The sequence below is a fragment of the Solanum tuberosum genome, unplaced genomic scaffold, assembly GCF_000226075.1.
Source record: "Solanum tuberosum cultivar DM 1-3 516 R44 unplaced genomic scaffold, SolTub_3.0 scf00106, whole genome shotgun sequence".
Lineage (NCBI taxonomy): Eukaryota > Viridiplantae > Streptophyta > Magnoliopsida > Solanales > Solanaceae > Solanum > Solanum tuberosum.
The window spans coordinates 21,869-46,164 of record NW_006239032.1 but is presented as its reverse complement, the minus strand read 5'-3'; the positions used below and the strand labels follow the sequence as shown (position 1 = coordinate 46,164).

Here is a 24,296-nt window from a genome sequence, read left to right as displayed (position 1 = left end):
TTGGCCAAACAATAATAATAATATTATGTTTTTAGCATAATTTTTTGTAGGAGAAATATACCCACTAGGATTTTATCGACCTCCGTTTTGGGGTTGGGTTTTGATAGATTGGATTTTTTGGATTAATTTTGATAATTTTCAAAAAGTGCAAGAGTCCTATCAAATTCTGTCACTATAGGTACATCACAAGTAATAGTGATGGAAAGAAAAAGTGATGTGGCTTTGTCGCGATTATAAGTATCATATTTAGTTTAAAAAGTCTAGCTTAGATGTAGAAGCACTACATCTTTGATGCAGTCATCAGTTCTCTTGAGGGATCACAATCGCCACTAACAAATGAAACCTAACAATACATATCCTCCGTTTATATTTTCTAAATACACTCCACACTACACAATCAATCATTCATCTTCAAAGGATAATGCTTTTAGTAAATAACCAAATATAACATACTCGAGCTAAATGTCAAGTTGATAAGTTTTCTTACATCTTTCTCTCCCAGATCCTGATATCATATACACGTGCCTATAGAATAACAAAAGTGAATAGGGCTAGGGAGAATAGTTGCCCTAGTTCCTTTTAATCAAAGAGACAATAACATTTGTGAATGTGGTCTTCTCTATAGTCATGAAATTGACATAGATCTCCCTACACTTGTGGAACACTTGATCTATCAATATTTCATTATCACCAAAATGGCTAACAAGCAAAGGCTCAGTGAAAGCTCTCACACATTGTGCCATATTTTCATCAAAATCATCTTTATGGAGTTCACAAGTTTTCAAGATATCAATGGTGAAAGATCCCTCCTTATCAACTATATACATTACTTCTCTAAGAGATGGATAGTATGCAGGAATGTTGAATGTGTACACTTTCTCTTCTTCTATTGATCCCTGCATCCATTCAAACACTGTCACATACTAAAATAAAACGAATGATATGTTATATTGTATCTTACAAGTTTAAGTTTCTACCTCTACAACCAACTCTCTAAGAGCCCTCGCCATAGGCTCTAATAGGTAGCATGCTCCTTTACTAAAGCGGTCTTCATTTTTTTTGCCCAATATGGTTAATATCATACATCCACCATCTGCCAATTCTTTCGAGCGATACTTTAGAAAATTTACAAAATCTCTTTCATATTGCTCATAATACGCTTTAACCACACTTGGCGGACTTGTACTTGCCACATAAATATTTCCTTTGTTACTTTCTATTCCATCAGGTACCTATCAAAGGCGAATTCAAATCTAAAATCAACTATTCAAAATAAGACGTATATGATATTATTAGATAATATATAGTTCGAACTAAAAGCAAAATATGTTAAATTGAATATATATAGAACCTATCATAAATTCATATGTTAGGGAGTGTGTTGATTGAAGACATATAATTTAGCTAGCATTTGTATCTTTTGGATTAGATTTTGAAGTTTTATTTTCAAATATTTGTTTGACCATGAAATTTTATCAAATTTTGAAAATTTATCTTCAAAAACTCAAATTTTCAAGTTTTGACTTCATAATCTATAGTCAAACGGTAGATCATAAGTAAATAAAAATACGTTATCTCTAGCAAATCATACTTGAGAAAGCCAGTGGAGACTATAAGAGGAGTGAACAAAATGCAAAGTCTTAGAAGGAAAAAGTCTAGTATAAAATGAACCAGCAACTCCTGTCACAAATAATCCATCTCCTCCCATATTTTGTTTCCTCAAATCTTCATAGAACGTTGGCAACGATCGAAAAATGGAGTTAAAATCATTGCTAGGAAGATCATTGAGGAAAACATGAATTTCCGGGGATTGTTGTTGGCTATTGCTTTTGCATTCTTCATGAATAGTTTGAATGAGTTGAGAGATTGTCAAGAAAGTGTTCGGTCCAGAGGAACAACCTAAATCCGCAATACGTATAGTTTCTCCTGGGGAAAGGTTGTTGTAGAGAGTAGATATAACTTTATTTGTTATTGACTTTGTCATGAGAATCACCTTTTGCTATATTTTTCCACGAAAAACAGACATGAGATAAGAAATTCAGTGTTTCACTAAAATTTCAAATAACGATAAGCAAAAAGGTGTGTGATGATATATACCTGAAGTAAAGAGTTTTTTGCATAGCTAGAGTTTCTGATTCCTCCATTCATGTGAAGAACTTTAGTAACTTCCATTTCTATGTATCAATCAATTACTTCTGGCTTAAAATAATCTCATAAAATATCTTATATCGTTGTTTATTTCATCTCACAAATAAAGCAGACCCAATATATTTAGTACTAGTAAGGATATTGTGTCCAATAAAATGTAATCCATGTTAGGGGTAAATTTGTGGTAGTAAATTAGAGTCCAGAGCCAAAAGGGCAAAAAAAATTGCCAAAAATTTCAAAAGGGCACATCATATTTTTTTAAAACCAAAAGGGCAAAATCGCTCCTACTAGAGCGATTTTCCCCTGACACATATTAATGCCGTTTACTCCTTTAAAAATAAAATCGTTGCCAGGGCAGCGATTTTTGTCAAATTTTTTTTTCTTTATTTTTCACTAAAATAGCTGGCACAGCAGCGATTTTTTAACTCTAACTTTTTTTCCTCCAACTAATATCGCTGCTATGGCAGCGTTTTCATAGAAAAAAAAAATTTGGCAGCTTTTTTGGAAAATCGCTGCCTTGCTAGCGTTGTCCGTAAAAAAAAACAATTATTTTTGAAAAATCTTTTCTTAATTTTTTTTTTAAGTTTTATGAAAGAACAATTATTTTTAAAAATAATTGCTGACACGGAGCCTGATTCCACCCAAAATTTTGGACTCGACGTAGAAATCATCAAAATGAGGCACGAACTTAAATCGGTGTCGAATTAGACTGCCTTTTCAGCGATTTCTGTTAAAAAAATTATTTTTTAATAAAAAATGCAGCCTTGTTTTCAAAACGAAAAAAAATAATTAAGAAAAACGATTTTAAAAAAAATAAAAATTGAAGAGAAACGAATTTTAAAAAAAAAATTTAACTAAAAAGCTGCCAAGGCAGCAATTTTGGTGGAACTAGTTTTTTTTTAACAAAATATCGCTGCCAAGGCAGCGATTTTGGTAGAAATATTATTTTATTTTATTTATTTTTTGAAATTTCTGTCAACTAGTCAAATTAACGCCACAAATTTTATAATAACGCTGCAACAACAACAATTTTAAAAAGAAAATCAAAAGAATATTTCTACCAAAATCGCTGCCTTGGCAGCGATTTTTTTATTTTAAAAAAAACTAGTTTCTCCAAAATCGCTGCCAAGGCAGCGATTTCAAAATATATATATATTTTTTATAAAAAGCTGCCAAATGGCTGAAAATTGCTGCCTTGGCAGCTTTTTAGTTAAATTTTTTTTCTTTTTTTTTTAATTCGTTTCTCTTCAAATTTTATTTTTTTTTAAAATCATTTTCTTAATTTTTTTTTTCGTTTTGAAAACAAGGCAGCGTTTTTATTAAAAAATATTTTTTTTAACAAAAATCGCTGAAAAGACAGCCTACTTCGACACCGATTAAAGTTCGTGCCTCATTTTGATGATTTCTACGTCGAGTCCAAAATTTTGGATGGAATCAGACTCCCTGTCAGCAATTTTTTTAAAATATAATTGTTCTTTTATAAAACTTAAAAAAAAAAATTAAGAAAAGATTTTTTTTTTAAGGAAAACGCTGCCAAGGCAACGATTTTCCAAAAAAGCTGTCAAATTTTTTTTTCCTATGAAAACGCTGCCATAGCAGCGATATTAGTTGGAGGAAAAAAAATTAGAGTTAAAAAAATCGCTGTTGTGCCAGCGATTTTAGTGAAAAGAAAAGAAAAAAAAAATTTGGACAAAAATCGTTGTCTTGGCAGCGATTTTATTTCTAACGGAGTAAACGACGTTAATATGTGTCAGAGAAAAATCGCTCCGGCAGGAGCGATTTTGCCCTTTTGGTTTTAAAAAAATATGATATGCCCTTTTGGAATTTTTGACAATTTTTTTTACCCTTTTGGCTCCGGACTCTAGTAAATTAGACCGTACTAGACTTTATTTTCGTGTGGGCTAAGGTTAAAGTTATCCATTAATCCTAATTATACTTTATCCGTTCAGTTTTATTTATCCATGATTTTCTTGACACAATACTTCTTAAGAAATAATATAAAATGGTAATTTTATTTTATCATTCTTATTTACTATAAGTGTCATCTCACGCATTGATCAGAGATGCATAATTTTTAGGAGTATTAAAGATAAATTATATGTATAAACTATAAAATAATAAATTAGCTTTTGGTTTTTCAAACCGGACAATCTATTTTTAATTAAGCGGACAAGTAAAAGTGGACAAAATGAGTAACTATCTGTGGGCTAAAAGATGTAGCTAAAAACACACTTCCTCTTTCTCAGCTTATATGACATACTTTTTTTTTAATTCAAAAAGAATATAATAAAAATAATTTTTAACTTTTTTTTTATCATTAATAAAATGATTTGTCACTACATAAATACCTAAGTTTTATTTTAGACCACATATTTAATTTCAAAATTCTTCATTTTTTTTTGTTAAATTTTGTGTCAAGTCAAACAGTATCATATAATAAAACAGGGAGAACGTATAAAAAAATCAAAGATTGTACCGTGAAAAATATCCACATGTTTGTTTATGACTCGAGTGGGAGCCAATTAATATAATTCGTCCCAATATATACTTCTTATTAACAAAATATAGAAACGTATCATTCAGTTAGATTATCTCCTCTTAATTAAACAACTTATCTTTTAGCTAGATTTTAGAAACTTTGCAATGGACAAAAAATTATATCAAGAAAGACAATAGATTAAAGGGGAAATGAACTTTTATTACACACAATATGCATTACAAAGTTCAATTGAAAACAAAACAAATGCATGATACACCAAATATAAGAAATTTAAGATTATTCCATAGATAATCAATTTAATTAATAACCCCCTTAATATATATACTAAGTAGACACACTATGGAGCACAACAGTCTCAACTGTAAGCCCAGGCCCAAATCCAAAAAGTACACCCCAATCAAGACCTTCACCTGTGGTACTAAGCCCTTCTTTGGATGAGGCCTTTCTCATTTCATCTAAAATAAATAGAACACAAGCACTAGACATATTTCCATAGTCACTTAAAACTTGCCTAGTAGCCCGAAGTTTTTCGGGCTTTAGGCCCAATTTTAGTTCAACTTGGTCAAGAATTGCCGGCCCACCAGGGTGAGCGATCCAAAAGATAGAATTCCAATCAGAAATGCCTATTGGTTGGAATGCTTCAATCAAACTCTTTTCAATGTTTTTTGAGATCAATCCAGGAACATCTTTGAGTAAGTGAAATGTTAGCCCAACTTCGCGAAGGTGACCATCAATAGCACCTTCGCTATCAGGGAGTAGAGTTTGGGCTGCAGAGACAACCTCAAACAAAGGCCTTTCGACTTCTGGTAATGGATCTGAACCTATAATCATTGCGGCTGCCCCATCACCAAAAAGGGCTTGTCCAACCATACTATCCAAGTGAGTATCACTTGGGCCACGAAAAGTAACTGCAGTGATCTCTGAGCAAACAACAAGGACTCGAGCACCCTTGTTGTTTTCAGCTAAATCCTTTGCCAGTCGGATAACAGTCCCACCAGCAAAGCAACCTTGTTGGTACATCATGAGTCGCTTGACTGAAGGTCGAAGACCAAGAAGCTTAGTGAGTTGGTAGTCAGCCCCAGGCATGTCCACCCCACTAGTGGTGCAAAAGACCACATGGGTGATCTTGGACTTGGGCTGACCCCATTCTTTAATGGCCTTTTGGGCTGCTTCTTTGCCAAGTTTTGGCACTTCAACCACCACTATATCTTGCCTGGCATCAAGTGAAGGAGCCATGTATTCACAAATATTTGGGTTCTCTTTCAGAATTTCTTCTGTTAAGTGCATATATCTCTTATTAATCATTGATTTATCACCTGTATTAAATGAAAAACTTAATCAAAAAAATAATAATAATATTAAAATTTTATCATCAGTTGATTGAGAATATCCCATAAAATTCATCTTTGTTGTATGTTGATACTTAATTAGTTAGAATCAAGGAAAGTATATCACGTGTGATACAATTAATTAGGAACACCATTCAACTATCAATAGCCAGAACATAGTTTTGGTATTACGTAATTATATCTTATTTAAATATAATCTACACTAGAAACACATGTAATTAATCATCAAAACTCCAGTTATATATAATACTATATGATAACAATAATTTAAAAAAAAAAAAACTATATATCTTACACATGCGCTTAAATTTCTCCTTAAGCTCAGTCATATGCTCGCTATTAGTAATTCGAAAATAATAATCAGGATAAGTGCTTTGATCAACACAGTTCGAAGGAGTCGCCGTGCCTATGGCCATGATAGTAGCCGGCCCCTTTGCACGTTGCGCCCTTCGAACCTCCTCTACGGTGACCATTTTCGTGTTTTTTTTTTTACTAAGATTTATGTATATGAAAATACCAAAAATATTATACAAATATTAGCAAGTGAAGAAGAAAAAATGGCTTGTGTTGATGTGTACTTAAGTTTGCATGGAGATTTTGATATTTATAGAAAAAAATTCATAACAAACTGGTAGCTAGTATTCACGTGTTTGAGCAACTTTTTTAGGTCCAACTGGCACATGATATTTCCCCAACTCTCATTTTCCGTAACTGAGCGGGGTTGCTCAGATGATAAATATTCTTCATCTTCGATTTAAGATTGTTGATCAGTTAAATTATTTAACACATCCAAATCCAATAACGAGAAAAATAAAGTTTAAGTTTTATACATCATTAGTATTACATAAATAAGTCGAATGACATATTATATAACAAGTAAAAATGATCTGATCGATGATAAAAAAAATCCTTACGTTAACGATGTGTATAACTTAATAAAATATTTGTTGCACTTATATCGGAAAGCTCTATCTGCCACTAATGCTACCTACTTCTCAAAATAAAACCGTCACACTATTTTTGGTCAATATGTTCATAAAAATCCAATGGATTATTTTAATTTTTTAAATCATTTTTAGACATGATAACAAAAAATCAACGTCACAACAAGAGTACAACACGTATAATATATGTGTTTTAATTAATGTGGTAAGTAAAAAAGTACCTTTAAATTTATATGCTAAACTTGGACATATTAGATATATATACAAGCATGTTCTAATATAGTTATATACATAATTTTAAATTAACATTGCAGTATCCAATTAAGACGTAACCACTGGAATCACATAAATTTTTTTTATCTTTATTAGATATATATTCATATCATATATACTAATTCTATCTATATTTTTAAATAATTATGTATCTTTTTATTAATTAAGAGTTTCATTGCAAAAAACATGTTCCAATATAGTTACATATAATAATTTAAAATTAACATTGCAATATCCAATTAAGACATAACCACCAGAATCACATAAAAAAACTATCTTATTAGACTTATATCCATACACAATATATACTAATTTTATCTATATTTCAAATAATTACGTATTTTATCATTAATTAAGAGTTTCATGTCATATATTGAGGGAGATACACCTAGATATATACATTGCAATATCTAATTAAGACATGACCACCGGAATCACATAAAAAACCTATCTTTATTAGATATATATTCATACCATATATATTAATTCTATCTATACTTTCAAATAATTACGTATCTTATCATTAATTAAGAGTTTCATTTGTCATATATTCCAGAAGATACACCTAGATACATGTATTTTTGCTACCAGATACACTGAAATAGAGAGAGAGGCGAGCGAGATGGAGAGGGAGATTGTCATGTATTTCAAATACTTGTGAATTATACTAGATACATATGTGTATGTATCTAGTGTTGATTCACATGTATCTGAGATACCAAATACATAGGAGCGTGGCAAACAAGATGAGAGGGAGGCAAATGAGATTTGTGTATGTATCCTATATACATGCGAATCCACTTGGATACAGTGTATCTAGAACAAATTACACCTAATTTTGACCTCATATATAATGAGATATATGTACCTGGACGTACTAAAACTGATACGATTTATAATATTGCAAACTAAAGTGTATCTAAGTAATTAACTCCTACACTAGTGGGATTTCTATAAGTTTCATTATTCGCATAGAGTGTTACATTGTCAACTAATTAAGTACTTGAATCTTCTAATTGTTAGGTATATTTCTTAATTTTTTAAAATCATATATGAATTTTTATTTACTTGGAGAAACTTTACCATAATTGTGGTTATATGGACCCCATTTTTTATGGTCCATTTGTGGGGCGGTCGCTCTCAATAAATTTTTCCTCACTCGAATTAATTAATTAAGAGTAAAGGAATCTTAATTATTTTAACACAAAACATAGGTTAGTTAAAATTAATTTGACAACGTGATAAAGATGTTTCGTACCAAAAAAAAAAAGAAGAGAATGAAGTTAGGTTTATTAATTGTTGTGTTTGATTGTTAAGTAGGTACATTGTGTGGTGTTGGAAGATTTGGTATGATGTGTGGACTATAAATTAAGTTAAAACGTCATCTCTTTTTTTTTCTTCTTCTTTTTAGTTTTTATTTTATGTATCTACCTCTTCCTTTCTAAAATATATATTTAAAAAAAAATCATTTATGAGAGGAACAATTAAATTTCATAATTTTAAAAAAGATTACATTCAAATGTTAAAATATTTATTGTATAAAAAGTATATAACAAAATACAATTTCAATTTTTAAAATTTATAAAATGGTTTTCTTTTTTAATGACTAAACGCACATATAGTGAAGTTTGAGTTAAATACTAATACAAGAGTGGATTGAGATTTTTAGTTAATTCCTTGTGGAAGAAGGATTTTAGTTTCACATAAAGATATCTCTATCTTATTTATTTTGGCATAGTAATTTCTATATAGTTTATTAATTAATATTGGACCCCTAATTCCATCTAAAAAAAATAACTACAACAAAATATTCTGAAAAAAAGAGTAAGTTCATAGGCTATAGGGACATTTACAAAGAGTGTTAGTGTCGTTAATTAAACTATTGTCATTAATTAATTGTTGCTAAAGATCATTTTTGAACAACATGCTCCCAAATAATGAGGTCAACCCACTTTTTAATGCATTTTAACCCATCAAAATTCAGGTCAATTCGTTCATCTGACAGCCCTTGTCCGATTATATCCACCCTTAGATAAAATTGAGTGATTTTTTAAAATAAAAAACAAAAATTTGAAAAGGTGTTAGGTATAATGTAAGGTCAAGTTTTTGCCACCAAGTGAGTTTTGACAATAGCATGTCTCTTTAGTTTGAGAAAATGGTCAAAAGCCCTCCTAATCTATATCCGGCTTTTCAACTATACCCTTTAACTTTATGGGAGTCCTATCACCCACCTGAACTGTTTATAACTGTAATAATTACCTCCCTAAATGCTTAGTTGGCAATGTGAGTGTATTTCACTCTCTTTGAGAGAGTGAACATAAAAAAAATATTACTAAAATTTTATTTTTAATATCTTTTTTTAATAATATATGTATAATTATTTATTTTTCTAATTTATTTTCTTTCTTCTCCATAGCAATATAAAACAAATCTCTCCATCATTCTCCACCTCTAAATAGGTGTTGCCACCACCATAGTCGTTGCTGCCACCCCATTTTTATCGAATTCTTTATTGTTAATTCTAAACAAATTTTTGAACTCATGTAATACTCTTGCAAAATCAATCTACCTAAATAAATAGAAAGAATTAGAGGAGGAAAAAAATCATGAGGATGGTGGAGATGATGAAACTAATGGGGTTGGAAATCATGAACAACTTGGAGATATTATAAATGAAGATGATAAAGATGTGCTAAGGTGTTGGATTTCGATGTAAATTAGGGAGGTGATAATGATGGAGGTGGAGGTGGTAACAATGATTTCTCATATGACAACGGTGAAAAGGATGGAGGCCCGACGAATTCACCTTGTGAGGAAGATAAAAAAAATAAAAGAAGACCCACAATGTATCCCCTAATATTTTCCCCAAATCAAGCTTTCACAAAAAAAGGTTAGGGCTGCAAAAAGATTGAAGAAGAAGGATGAAGAAGAAGGAGAAAAAACTTTTTCAAAAATTTAATTGGTGAAACACACGTGTCAAGCGCGTGTGCCTCACCACAAGGCAGATGACTGGTTATCACGTTTTAAGGGGGTATTTAATCCATTTTAAAATAGTTTAGGGGGGTAATAGGACCCCCGTAAAGTATAAGTGTGTAGTTGAAAATTCGAATATAGATTGGAGGGGTATTTGACCATTTTCTCCTTTAGTTTATAAGTTTTGATAAATCCAATTAATCAGCCAATAAACAACGATCCATTAACCAAAAAAGCTTAATATAAAGTCACTTTTCATGGGGTTTTTTAGTGTTTGATTATGTTGTGACTTGTGATTAATATTATAACTGGTAATTAATATTAGAAATATCTAGTAATTAATTATTGTATGCAATAGTTGGTAGAGTGTATTCAATAAGATAACATGCATTCACAAAGACCCAATTCTATGTTCAAACATTATATGTCAGCAGATGTGATCACTATCATATATATTTTAATATGTATCTCGAGGGATAGACATATATATAGGTCATGAACTTGGATCTATCAAATGATAAAAATACCTTTAAAATTCAATCATAAATCACTTTGCCTCAATTCTATGTAAAGCATTTTTTCGTGTGAATTGTGAAAGCACACTACAGTAAATAATAATACAATTGTCGTTATATTATATTTATGGACAATAATAAATATAGATACTTATAATTATTAATACTTTATATAAATTTTGTTAAAGGCTTTGACAACCCTAAATATAACAACATTATATTAACTCAATTGCCTCTAAATATTTTACGGTAATATTTGAAAATCTATTGCCATAATTAAAGGCATACAAATTGGCAAGTGATGGTTGAAAAAGCATTAAAAACTATAAAAGTATAGCAAACCAGCATCAATGACATTGATGTATGGGTAATTATCAAAGAATTTGGCCAAATTTAATAAATTAGATCACCAACTAGTATATTGAGCCTAATTTAATTAATAATTAGGCTAAATCTAGTAGACTAGATCACCAAATGACATTACAATAAAAAAATTGCGGTAATAAATAGGTACATTAAAAGAGTGTTAAAGTTTCTGTTAATATTATTTTGTTAGTTGTTATAGGATTCAATGTCGTTATATATTTTAGGGACATTAACAAAAAGTGCTAAAATGTAATTATCACTAATAATTTCTTCTCTCTATTGCATATTAGTTGATCATTTTTTCTTTTTACACGCATATTAAGAAATCATAAATAATAAGATAATTTTATTAATTCACCACTTAAAAAACTTCTTAGGAAATTACAAACGAATGTGAGCACTTTCAAAAAGAATTAATTGCAAGGGTAATATAGGAAAAAAATAATTAATGTTTTATTGATTTAGTAAGGTGAACAACTAATATGAGATAACTAGTTTTGGTAAGATGATCAACTAATATGGGACGAAGAGAGTATGTTTAGTGACAATTAAACTACTACTATTAATTAATTATCGCTAAAAATCACTTTAACGAAATGTGAATACTTTGCCTTATTCTTAAAGAGAAACAAGAAGAGTGCCTAAAGAAAAGGAAAATGTGTCAATATTTGGAAATTTTACATAAATCTCATAGTGTTAAGAGCTAATACATCCTATCACTACTCTTCTCTAATTACAAAAACTCTTTAAATTTGGTGGAATTCGGATACATCACAAAATATCATGATACATCGTGTCTCAATTTCGGATACATCTCTCTATATCCCCGTACATCACGTCTAATTTCGAATACATCACTCAACGTCCTGATACATTACATACGTCCTGATACATACATAAAGTGATGTATCCGAAAATAGGAAATAGTAGAAATTTTTGTAACTTTTTCAAATGATAGAAAATTTTAGAGAATATAATAAAATAAGTTGTGTATTTAGGTAACTTGTTCATATTTATACCCATATGAAAACAAGAGTAATTTACAACGTTGGAGTCAAACAATAATATTATATTTCTGGTAATATAAGTGAAATAAATTTATTTAGAGAACTAATTTTTGGGTACTTGAGTAAATAATGATTTAGAAAATATTTTGACGTATTGTGAGACGTTATTCACTTTCTATGAGACAATTGTAAAGTCAATAATAAACTTGTATATATGATTTAATTTTTCAATAAAAAAGATATGTCGTCCTAGCTCCATCCCTGCAGACCTATAATTTATAGTAAATCGACTATTATTCAATATTTATTGATTAAAAACTTATGTGGATCGTCTATGACAATGTGATGTAATTTATGTAGAGGAATAAGGGTGTTTTATCAGTAGTGTGTAGAAACCACTAAAATATAAGGTAAAAATGCATTCGACAGATTTAATGAAGATTGTTTTTTTCTCAAATCTTACGTATAATGAAACTTTAGTGTACCAAACTACTTTTTTAACGAGGATATTTGAAGTTTGGAAGTTTTTATAGGGCAAACAACAACATAAGTACATAACTATGGAGAAGTATTCATGATGACTCAGAATCATGTAAATTTTCTCAAAATGAATCACATCTTATTATCATCGTAAAATAGTATACATTTGGATTTTATAATATATGCTACGTTTTAGCTTATACACAAGCAATATATTATCTAATTTTAATTAAATATATAGCAATGGCAGACAGAACTATGGAAAACAATAATAAAGTATTAGTGGTAGGCTCACTTAAATAAATAAATAAATTAGGAGTACCAAACTTTAATTTTTGCGTTGTGCTTATTGAACAATTTTTTTTGGGTCGTATTACTTTTTATTAATTTTGTATTGATTACAAATACACGCTAGTTTAAGAGTTAATTACATAGATACATAATAGTTTGTAATATTATGAATTTAGTCAAATTTTGTTGCGTTCAGATGTGTCCATATACATGTATTTCGGGATGTTTGGAGTCAAAATTAGGTGTAATTTGTTTAATACACTGTATCCAAGTGGATTCGTATGTATCTAAAAATACATTGACAAATTTCGCTCACCTCCCTCACCACTCTCCTATATCTCTTGTGTATTTGGTATCCCAAATACATGTGAATCACACCAAATACATATATCTAGTGTAATTCACATGTATCTGAAAATACATAGACAAATCTCGTTCGCCTCCCTCTCCATTCTCCCATCTAGCTTGTCACTCTCCTATCTCTCTTACGTATTTGGTATCCCAAATACATGTGAATCACACCAAATACATATATCTAGTGTGATTCACATGTATCTGATATACATAGACAAAATCTCGCTTGCCTCCCTCATGTTCTCGCTCGCCTCTTTCCCTATTTCAGTGCATTTGATAGCAAAAAACATGTATTTAGGTGCATCTGACTTGAAATCTGGCATGCAATTATTAATTAGTGAGATAAAATATAATTATTTCAAACTATAGAAAATATATTAAATAAATATAATAGAAATATTTATATAATTAGATAATTTCTCCTAAAATGATTGAATGTTTTGGGCTAAATAGATGGGCCGGCCCAAATAAATATATGGAATAAGCAGGCTATAATTAGTGAATCAGGTTAACCAACTTCATGTTTCATTTCATACTCCAACTAAGGGCAATCTTACACAATACCCCTCTATTAATTTTGAAGGTCCAACTTACTAAAAAGGCTCACATTTTTATCGGCGTCCCGTTGGAGCGTTTAGATGTCAATTGAGATCAAGTTAAAATGTTTATATGCGTATTCTCAAAATTAAAGTGTTTTCTATTCGTTGAAGAGTGTATGTATATGTATTGTATCTTTAAATAACTATTATAACTCTTTTTTTCTTGTATAAATTCGGATTCGAACAGTCTCAACGTCCTTGTTGAGTGTTGCTCTGCGAGTCGTCTACTAGTCTCTAAGTTAGTCTGCGAACTCTATGTTCTAGCCCCAAGCTCCATTTACAAAATGAACTCTACCTTGAGTGTGGATGTATCAGTTTGAATGAAATGAGAGGGCTGAAAAGGAAACTCACAAGGGATCATCTTTCTCACTATAGATAGTTGTTGTTTGCAAGAAACATTTGTTTCGCTTTATTCTTTCTAAAATTATATTGAATAAAAACAAATTTCGAGCTCATCGCATGAAAGTTTAATTATTCAACCAACTAGCTATAGTTATTACTCCAAACTATAGTGATTCCACCCAAACACAAAGAGACAATACTTGTCACTTTCTTATAAAAACATTATTGTACAATTAAAAATCATCTTATTATATAATATAAACAAGATTCCAATAACAATGAACATGCCACTAATTTGATAAAATAACATACTCCCTCCGTCCCATTTTATATGATGTACTTTGATTTGGCACAAACTTTAAGAAAAATGGAAAGACTTTTAAAACTTGTGGTCCAAAATGAATGATAGAAATTTGTGTGGTTGTAAATCATTTCATTAAGGGTAAAAAAGACATTTTATAGGCAAATTGTTACTTAAAATAGAAATGTGTCATTCTTTTTGGGACTGACTAAAAAGGAAAGTGAGTCATATAAATTGGGACAGAGGGAGTAAAATTTAGTATATAGTGAGACATACACTATTCTTGTATTGACATTCTCCATTTTTGTCTTTCTTCTTCTTCCTCACCCCTCCGCCCCCTCTAAAACCCCACCAAAACCGCCTTGCTCCATAGCCATTATGCAAGCTAATTTGCTTTCCCCACCTCTACACCCCACCACCCCCAAAATCCCATCTTTTAATACCCAATGTAGACCCTACTACAGTAGACTCCCACCCACCCTCACCATCCGAGCCGCCGGAGCACCACCGGAGACTACCAACTCAACAATCCCATCTCAAAAACTCAACAAATTCAGCAGCCGGATTACTGAACCCAAGTCCCAAGGTGGTTCACAAGCGATTCTGTACGGTGTAGGATTATCTGATGATGATATGAAAAAACCCCAAATTGGGATTTCATCTGTTTGGTATGAAGGGAACACTTGTAATATGCATTTGTTGAAACTTGCTGAAGCTGTTAAAGAAGGGGTTCTAGAAGCTGATATGGTGGGATTCAGGTTTAATACTATAGGTGTTAGTGATGCTATTTCTATGGGAACTAGAGGAATGTGTTTTAGTTTGCAGTCAAGAGATTTGATTGCTGATAGTATTGAAACTGTTATGTCTGCTCAGTGGTATGATGGGAATATTGCTATACCTGGATGTGATAAAAATGTGAGCCTCCTTTTAGCTTTTTAATAGAATTTGAAAAAAAAAGGACTAATTTTGTTGCGTATTGCTCTCCATTTCACATTATTTCGTTATTGTTATTGCTTGCTTATGCTTTATTTTAAGTTGAGGATTTATTGAAAATATCCTCTCGTAGAGGTAGGCGTAATGTCAAGAGATTTGATTGATTGCTGGTAGTAATGAAACTGTCATGTCTGCTCATAGTGGGAATATTACTATACCTGGATTTAATAAAAATGTGAGCTTCTTTTAGTTTTCTAATAGAATTTGAAAAAAAAAAGGACTTATTTCTTTACGGACTACTCTCTGTTTCACATTATTTCGTTATTGTTACTGCTTGCTTATGATTTATTTTAAGTTGAGGGTCTATTGAAAGTATCCTCTCGTAGAGGTAGGCGTAATGTCAAGAGATTTGATTGATTGCTGATAGTAATGAAACTGTCATGTCTGCTCAGTGGTATGATAGGAATATTGCTATACCTGTATGTGATGAAAATGTGAGCTTCTTTTTAGTTTTTAATAGAATTTGAAAAAAAAGGGGACCATTTTTAGCTATCAGTTAATGCTTAAAACTCTTTTCTAAAGTATATTCTTCTAGGAAGTGTATTTTGTCCATACCATGTGAGTGAATCTGTGACACTATTTTCTGTACTTTTTTGTTTGTTTTTGGATGTTCTTGATATTTGGTGAATTGTGAGTTCTTTTATCCAATTGTGGAGTGTGAAAGTCGACACAAATAAGTTTTATTGGGGTATTAGTTTTTATTTATTGAATAAAAGATGCATTCTATTATTGTGGAGAAAAAGATGTGAGCTTTGCAATTTTATTGGTATATTCAACACATTTGCTGTTTTACTTTTATAATATTGCTGTCTATCCTTGTACATACTTGCAATCTCGTGTAGTAAGATTTCTTGAACTAGTATATTTTAAGATTTTGTATAAAAGTTTGATGATTCTTTTTTGCAATTTGAGCAAGCAAAAACATGAATTCCAGCATGCTCTATCTCCTTCAAGTGATAATTGTTGTAATTTGGCAGATGCCAGGCACAATTATGGCGATGGGAAGATTAAACAGGCCAAGTATCATGATATATGGTGGAACCATTAAGGTCAGATAGTAACATTCATCTCTGATTCTTTCTTGTTCGTCCAAAGCCTCTTTTCCTGTAGATTATATATATTATCTTCTGAATTTCTGCTGCTTTGGACCATGCTATCGCTTTCAAAATTTCTTTGAGAAAAGTGAAGTTGAATAACCATGGGCAATAAACAAAAAGGGAGACTGAACTTTCAGGGAGGAATATCAAAAAGGAAAGGTGAAAGAGAACCAGTGTAGTATCTGAAATCTAATGCTTTGATGTACTGAGCAAGTGAGATAGTAGAGGAAATCACTCAATATGAAAAACAGACACATCAATTACATAATTGCCTAATTGTAAGGGTAACCAACTTTCTAGAAATAATACTAAATAAAAAGCGACATAAACAACTCTAGATGACATTTTGACATTTGCTGCATTACATGTTGATCTCTTATTCTGTTTGCTTTTAAATTATTATTGATCCTTTACCTTTTCTCTAATATACAGCCTGGTCATTTTCAAGGGCACACATTCGACATAATATCGGCCTTCCAGGTATTTCTTTTTATTACCCCCTTTAGCAATTCTTCTGTCCATTTTGCCTTCGAAGTGTGATAAAAATCCTCTGTTTAGGTAGGGCTTTGAATGGACTTTGTGACACATGGAGAATAATAAGCGCGCTTGGGGTGAAAACATATCAGTGGAAGGTCTTTAGAAAATAAAACCATTAAAACTAGGATAAAGCATGTTTTGATTGAAGTTCTCTTAGCCTATGCGAGTACTTGAGGAACCATGGGGGAACACCAAAATATTCAAGAGGGAGCTTATGTAAAGTGAGTTCAAGTTGTCTAAAGGATGGGATTTTTTTGTATGATTTTTTCTTTGATAAGTAAAGCATTTACACACAAATTCACTAAGGAGGTGAGTAAAAAAGCTTTACTAGATTACAATTCTTCTTTTAGCCGCTTTATTTCTATTCTTACCCAATAAGGTCATAATTATTTTTTTAAGCATTTCCTAGCCTATGAAATCCCCTCTTAGAATTTTAAGCTTTCAGGCGTGTCATTTGGTAGTTGTAGTTATGGGTTTATATGATAGAAGCATGCTCTGTGACTTGAAATCTTTTATTTTGAGAAGGCTAAACTTGAAAGGCAGCCTTTTGTCTTAGATTTTTGAATCACAGATCTTCAATTCTGTAAGAACATTGGTGATTACCTCTTCATGCTTTGATTTTAATTATAGGTGTATGGAGAGTATGTTAGTGGTGGTGTCAGTGATGAGCAAAGGATGAATGTAGTTCGTAATTCATGTCCGGGTGCGGGGGCTTGTGGTGGAATGTATACTGCAAACACCATGGCATCTGCTATTGAGACATTGGGCATGTCGCTGCCTTATAGGTAGAAAAATGTGATGCAGTTAAACTTTGTTTAAAAGAATGAAGATTCATCGCTAATATGTCCTTCTATTCATCTCCTTTCCAATACACAAGCTCTTCCACACCTGCTGAAGATCCACTGAAGTTGGATGAGTGCCGCCTAGCGGGGAAATATCTTTTGGAATTGTTGAAGATGGACTTGAAGCCTCGAGATATCATCACAAAAAGGTCACTTCGAAATGCAATGGTGATGGTCATGGCACTTGGTGGATCTACAAATGCTGTACTACATTTAATTGCTATTGCAAGGTGAGCAATTTTTCCGCCGAGTTCACTTTATTTGTTGGATGAGTGTGTGAGTCATGATTTGTATCTCCACAGATCTGTTGGCCTGGAATTAACTCTAGATGACTTCCAGAAGGTTAGCGATAAGGTTCCTTTCCTTGCAGATCTGAAGCCTAGTGGAAAATACGTCATGGAGGATGTGCACAAGGTTTGTGCAATACTATGTGTGCCAACATAGTTGTAGTTTGGTTGTATAGGCATCCTTGCTGTTTATTTTGTTCTGATGAGCTTGGCTGTGTAGATTGGAGGTACACCTGCAGTCATCCGCCACCTGTTGGAGCTTGGGTATTTGGATGGAGACTGTATGACTGGTATTGGTTTAATGACCTTAGTAGATATTCTCTTATATACGTCTTCTAAAATTGGTGGAACTCATTTCTCTTGCTATTTGATTTGTAGTCACGGGAAAGACTCTGGCTGAAAATGCAAAGCTATTTCCTTCTTTAGCTGAAGGTCAGGTAGGTCTCTCTACCAATGACTGCTTCCCATGTGTTGCACTAATTTTTGTTATAGGTTTATTGCTCCTGATGGAAATTAGGGATAAATACTCAGTTTTGTCCATCTTTCTTTTTCTTCTAGCAAATTATAAGGCCGTTGTCAAACCCCATCAAAGAAACAGGCCATATTCAGATATTATATGGAAACCTTGCACCAGAGGGCAGCGTGGCAAAGATCACTGGAAAAGAAGGGATGTACTTTAAAGGTATGTTCTTAATTGGAGTTTAATCGTTGGTGTCTTTGGACACTATCTGTTTGCCTCTTGAAGATAGAACCAATCATGGGAATTTGTTCATCAGGCCCCGCTCTAGTGTTTGAAGGAGAGGAAGCTATGATTGCGGCTATCTCAGAAGACCCTTTGAGTTTTAAGGCAAGCCGAAAATCCCTTTCCATGTCTTTCTTCCTTTCTTTCTTTTACTGCTATGATTATAAACCAGGGAATGGAGTGAGGAGGCCATATGAGTGCCAAAGCGTCAATGTCTAAGAAGCATTCATAGCTCAGAGTAATAGTAAATATTGGAATTTCTTGAAGCCTAGTAGACAAAAGGGTGCAAGCATTTACTAACAATGGATCCTGTCTTGGATGAACAAATTTTAAAAATTCCCTTGTCTAGGCATTTTTAAAGATTAAAACGTTGCCAGAATGTCAATACTTGAAAGCCTTTCACCTTTGGGTATTTCGTCTAAGCTCCTGTTAACCTATTACTACTATGAAAATAAGCCATGCTCTATCTCTCTCTCTTGTTGCTTTTCTTTCATGTATTTCTTGAAGCAATATCCTTGTCTTCTTTATGGGTTTAATGCCCTCTCGCCCAAGCACAGTGTTTATGCAAAACATCTAAAACATAAGTAGGTCTTTGATAAGGCAGCTAAGAAGAAACGTAGGATCTCTGCTTTGTTCATTTGTCTTGTTGTATAGACTTACACTCTGCCCTATATCGCTGCTGTATATATGTATCTTCTTTTTAATTTTATGAGTTACTGGAATTAAATATCTAATTGGAGTTTCAGATAGGTAAAGTGGGTATTTCGTGGAAGTATCATGCCCACTGTCTGTTACTTTTGTTGATTTCTTCCGTTTTAGCTTGCAGTTGGCTCCATAGGATTCCATTTCATTTGCCTAGTAGCAAAGTATCTTTTAAGTATGGTTTCACTCTGAATTTCTCTTCTAGAACATTGAAATCGTCAGTTATTAATTCTTGTCTTTTCTGTTTGTTGATTAGTAACTGGCTGCAATTGTTTGAGCTCTATTTTTCGAGCCAGTTCTGTTGCGTTGGATGTTGGATAGTCTAGACATATTTGCTGTGTACCATCTTTCAGGGAAAAGTTGTAGTCATTAGAGGAGAGGGGCCTAAGGGAGGACCAGGAATGCCTGAAATGCTGACACCCACAAGTGCAATTATGGGCGCTGGTCTTGGGAAGGTATGTATTGTGATAATTTTTCTTGGCTTAATACATAGCCAGCCCCTTGAACTAGCCCGAATATTCCATTTAGTCACTCGAACTAAGCCGTAGCCTTGTTCCAATTGAACACCTCAACTCCTAATAATGTGTTCCAATTAGACAATTCCGGTTCAAATTTTGAAATGTTTTGAGTGATGTTCTCATTCATCTATTAGGTAGTTAAGTTAACCAAAAAACATTTCATCCCTTTTGATTATATGCATTCACCTCAATAAGCCGTAAAACCCCCGACGTTTTCTACTTGAGGTTGATGTGTATAATTAAAGGAGATGACATATTTTATGTGGTTAGCTTAACTATTTAATTGACGAATGAAAAATACGCATAAGTTTCTCCGAAATTTGAACCAAAAGTGTCTAATTTGATACTTCATTAAGAGTTGAGGTGTTCAATTGGAATATGACTTAGTTCGAGTGTCTAAATGAAATAGCCTTGCAAGTTTAAGGGGCTGACCATGTATTAAGCCCTTTTTTTCTTCCTTGTATCATATATTTGTTTTAGCATGTCATTTTGAAACTGTTGCATGACCTTACTCGTAGCGTTTGGTTGTTCTTGTTGCTGAATGCTTATTTTTGTGTTGTCCACTAGGATGTTGCATTACTTACTGATGGAAGATTTTCTGGAGGTTCTCATGGATATGTCGTTGGGCATATATGTCCTGAAGCACAGGTGCATTAGCACTCGTTTTCTCAACTTGTTACTTCTTTTACATCATACATACTTTCTTCTCTCCCCTCATCTTACCATATCACTTTCACTGTGGTGTCCGGTGGACCATTCTAGCATTTGTGTTGCTCTATTTTTTGCAGCTGTCTGGAACTTGTAAATCACCTCAAGATTCTGGATATGTGAATGATCTTTAAAAAATGGCTTAATAAAGATGCCGTCCACTTGCCCCCAAGGCCTAGCTCAAGTGGCAAAAGGTGGAGGATTTGTGGCTTAGGTCGCAGGTTCAAGCCCCACACCATGCAAAGCGAAGCCCGGTATTTAAGTGGAGAAGGGTAGAGGGGTGGGCCCATTATCCACCGAGTTTAGAAGACTGTGATTGGTCCAAAGGGCGGGTCACAGACGGATTTCTCGGTTTTTAAAAAAAAAAAAAAAAAAAAAAAAAAAGATGTCGTCCACTATAAGAGGATATTCACTAGTTTTAGTAGCTAAACTGTTTCTCGTCTGTTTTCCAGCGTCCAGCTTTTTGCACTCTGTCCGAGTGTGCCTATGAAGACGTGATTATTACTTAAGCAGTTTCCTTTGATTTATTAAGTTTGTTAAATATCATATTTCCTTCTAAGAAAAACATGTTATAGAAATATCTGTATGTGATAACAGTCCTAGAACATAAACATTCAAAATAACATAGAAAAATCTGTATGATCTTGGTTTATCGTCATTAAGAATTGTGCAATTTCAAACCCTCACCAGGAAGGAGGTCCAATCGGTCTTGTTCAAAATGGAGACATTATAACAATCGACATTCAAAAGAAGAAAATGGACGTGCAGTTATCAGACGAGGAGTTGGAGCAACGTAGAAAGAATTGGACTCCCCCTGCATATAAAGCTGATCGAGGTGTTCTCTACAAGGTACGTGATTGTTCAATACTTGACAGATATTGGAACAATGTTGAATGCAAGCATCGTTATATCGACCTACTTTGTTTTCCTTGCAGTATATAAAAAATGTGCAATCTGCATCCAAGGGATGTGTTACTGATGAATAGACAAGAGAAGCCATTTTACTAAAGCATTATAGAGTAAACCTGGGAAAATCCTGATTTGCCAGATTTTGCATGAAGCTGCAATTGAGGCGTTTTCGCCATGTTGGTTTTCGAGTGTAACTACCTAAATTGGTTCTTTTAAAGTTGAGGGATGCGCGATTTTTCGTTTTTCTACGTTGTAACTCAGGATCCTTTTACTTTGTTGATTGGTGTTGATTCAAATTGTATAATGCTTGGTGAAATAATATTAATGAAGAACAATCACTTCTTAGTATCTTTGCACTTTTTGTCCATATTTTTCACCTCTGAGCACTTTTCGGTCATATCTTTGAAAAATAGTTGTTATGGAAAGAAATACCATGACTAATTGACTATGTATAACAATGTTTTGTTTTTACCATTCATATTTGTTGGTAAATTTTATTTAGATGCTCGAATTACAAGTTGTTTCAAATGAGTATTTTTTATTGGTTTCCCAAACGGTGTCTGGAGCCCACATTGGAGTTTCGACTAAATTTGGATTGCGCTCTACAGGGCTCATTTGGGGATGGCGCTTCCAATAAGATTTTCTCCATACCCAGGGCTCGAACCCGAGACCGCTGATTAAGGGTGAAACACTCCGACCAGTGCATCACAACTCATGTTGGTTCAAATGAGTATTTTTTTATTGGTTTCCCAAACGGTGTCTGGAGCCCACATTGGAGTTTCGACTAAATTTGGATCGCGCTCTACAGGGCTCATTTGGGGGATGGCGCTTCCAATAAGATTTTCTCCATCCCCAGGGCTCGAACCCGAGACCGCTGATTAAGGGTGAAACACTCCCACCAGTGCATCACAACTCATGTTGGTTCAAATGAGTATTTGAATACATGTTGTTTCTATTTTTTCGATTTAAATTTTGAACTACATGTGTTCTCAAATACGCATTACGTTGAGAAGTTAATCACTTTGAAAGTTTCTTGAAGAAACCATGATACTCACCACACGTCCATATGTCATAATATAGGTGTCCAAATAATAATTATTTTTTAAAGAATGGGAGCGCGATATTCTTTTTTAAACAAACACAAAAAATAAAGAAACATATAAATTAAAACGAAGAAATATTTAACATGTTAGATGACTTTTGATCGTTTCAATGTCGTAAGTGTGCTTACGCAGACCAAATATAATTAGTATGAAAACAGACGTATGTACATACATCCCATCGGTCACAAATTAACAGTTACTTTAGCTTAAAAACAATATTTTAAAATAATTATCACTTTAGAAATTTAAAATTGAGCAGCCGTTTGGTATGAAGAAATATATTTTAATTTCTTAGAAAATGTTTTATGGAAAAAATTAGTGAATTTTACTTATTTTATAATGTGATAAATAGACAAAAATATATTATCTCTAGAGTATTTATACGTAACATAAAAAAATATATACTATGAGAATGGAATGGGGTGGGGGTGGGGGTTCGAGGATGGGATGATTAAGTTGTGAGGGTTGGCCCTTGGGGACGTTGATGGTGGGAACATGTTTTCTCTGCTTTTGTTAGGGATGTCATTTTCCTTATTTTTAAGAAACTTGTTTTTTTTAAGGAAATATTTCTCAGAATTACTTAATAAACTATACCTTTGTAAACTACTATATTATACTCTTTTAATAGATTTTTTTCTTTTGTTATTCTATTAAAAGTTTCAAACCCTAAAATTAATAAACTCTAATGACACTGTCACTCTAATGTATATACACATATAGTTGTAACTTGTCAAGGTGAATATTTGATATGTTAGAAAACTGTTAGAAAAAATTGCAAAAATTCTTGTTTATAAAAGACTTTATTACTTATTATTATTATTATCTTCAAAAGACTTTACTAAGATCACGTAAAGATTATCACAAAACAATAGGGGGAAATAAGAGATCGTGGCAAAACAAAGAAGAGACACATGAAACATAATTTTATTGTTTGTTATGTTTCAATTCATGTAACATTTTTTATGTTACAAGAGTTAAGGTAATTGATTTTTAAAGTTAAATAACTTAATATTTTAAAATAAAAATACTTTAAAAAGTTATACATGTAGTATTTTTCATGTAAATACAATTTAAAAAATATTTTAAACTATTTATCAAAATTAACACTGTTTAAATCTTGAAAATGGAAAAAAAATAAAAAAATAGAACGAAGTGAGTACGTACTACATATATCACTAATGAATATGATGCAATAGATGAGGTTGTTTCTCCTTTAGTTAGAGATTTCGGATTTAATTTCTGTGTATGAAAAATCCTTAAGAGAGCTTTTCGAAGAAAAAAAACGCAATGCAAATTCAAAATATAATCAGACTCTAATATAAATATCGAATAACCCAAACCAAAACATAAAGACTACTTATTTGTCAGTTTATGAGAAATAGCAACTTCGGTAGTAGACAAACTTAAGTATTGGGA

General features: G+C 32.4%; 3 protein-coding genes across 3 annotated transcripts; 1 reads left to right on the top strand and 2 right to left on the bottom strand.

Annotated features, from left to right (window-relative positions):
* Window positions 1-342: 342 nt before the first annotated feature.
* On the bottom strand, window positions 343-2,227 carry LOC102578543 (salicylate carboxymethyltransferase-like). Its single transcript, XM_006349381.2, has 4 exons — window positions 2,098-2,227; window positions 1,592-1,999; window positions 978-1,232; window positions 343-896 (listed from the first exon to the last, which is right to left on the bottom strand). Exons 1-4 carry the CDS (start codon window positions 2,170-2,172, stop codon window positions 570-572), a joined length of 1,065 nt encoding a protein of 354 aa, XP_006349443.1. The 5' UTR covers window positions 2,173-2,227; the 3' UTR covers window positions 343-569.
* A 2,601-nt stretch (window positions 2,228-4,828) lies between these two features.
* Window positions 4,829-6,573, bottom strand: CHS2 (chalcone synthase 2). The gene is given in 2 exon segments (NM_001288367.1): window positions 4,829-5,964; window positions 6,293-6,573. Coding segments are annotated over 2 exon segments (1,170 nt in total). The 5' UTR covers window positions 6,471-6,573; the 3' UTR covers window positions 4,829-4,972.
* Window positions 6,574-14,733: 8,160 nt separating this feature from the next.
* LOC102606211 (dihydroxy-acid dehydratase, chloroplastic-like) lies at window positions 14,734-22,133 on the top strand. Its single transcript, XM_006349379.2, has 14 exons — window positions 14,734-15,357; window positions 16,413-16,484; window positions 16,965-17,012; window positions 17,700-17,854; window positions 17,947-18,141; window positions 18,214-18,325; window positions 18,419-18,488; window positions 18,577-18,635; window positions 18,757-18,880; window positions 18,975-19,045; window positions 19,996-20,097; window positions 20,728-20,808; window positions 21,559-21,717; window positions 21,804-22,133. The coding sequence occupies exons 1-14, from the start codon at window positions 14,821-14,823 to the stop codon at window positions 21,852-21,854; spliced, it is 1,836 nt and encodes a 611-aa protein (XP_006349441.1). The 5' UTR covers window positions 14,734-14,820; the 3' UTR covers window positions 21,855-22,133.
* Window positions 22,134-24,296: the final 2,163 nt, after the last annotated feature.

Bases quoted from the DNA above. Each gene is read 5' to 3' on its own strand.
- LOC102578543 (XM_006349381.2), bottom strand. From the start codon at position 2,172: ATGGAAGTTACTAAAGTTCTTCACATGAATGGAGGAATCAGAAACTCT. The intron at 2,000-2,097 runs GTATATATCATC...GGAAAAATATAG, and splicing joins CAAAAAACTCTTTACTTCAG to CAAAAGGTGATTCTCATGAC. The intron at 897-977 runs GTAGAAACTTAA...GAATGGATGCAG, and splicing joins TTAGAGAGTTGGTTGTAGAG to GGATCAATAGAAGAAGAGAA.
- LOC102606211 (XM_006349379.2), top strand. From the start codon at position 14,821: ATGCAAGCTAATTTGCTTTCCCCACCTCTACACCCCACCACCCCCAAA. The intron at 18,142-18,213 runs GTGAGCAATTTT...GTATCTCCACAG, and splicing joins CATTTAATTGCTATTGCAAG to ATCTGTTGGCCTGGAATTAA. The intron at 18,881-18,974 runs GTATGTTCTTAA...TTTGTTCATCAG, and splicing joins AGAAGGGATGTACTTTAAAG to GCCCCGCTCTAGTGTTTGAA.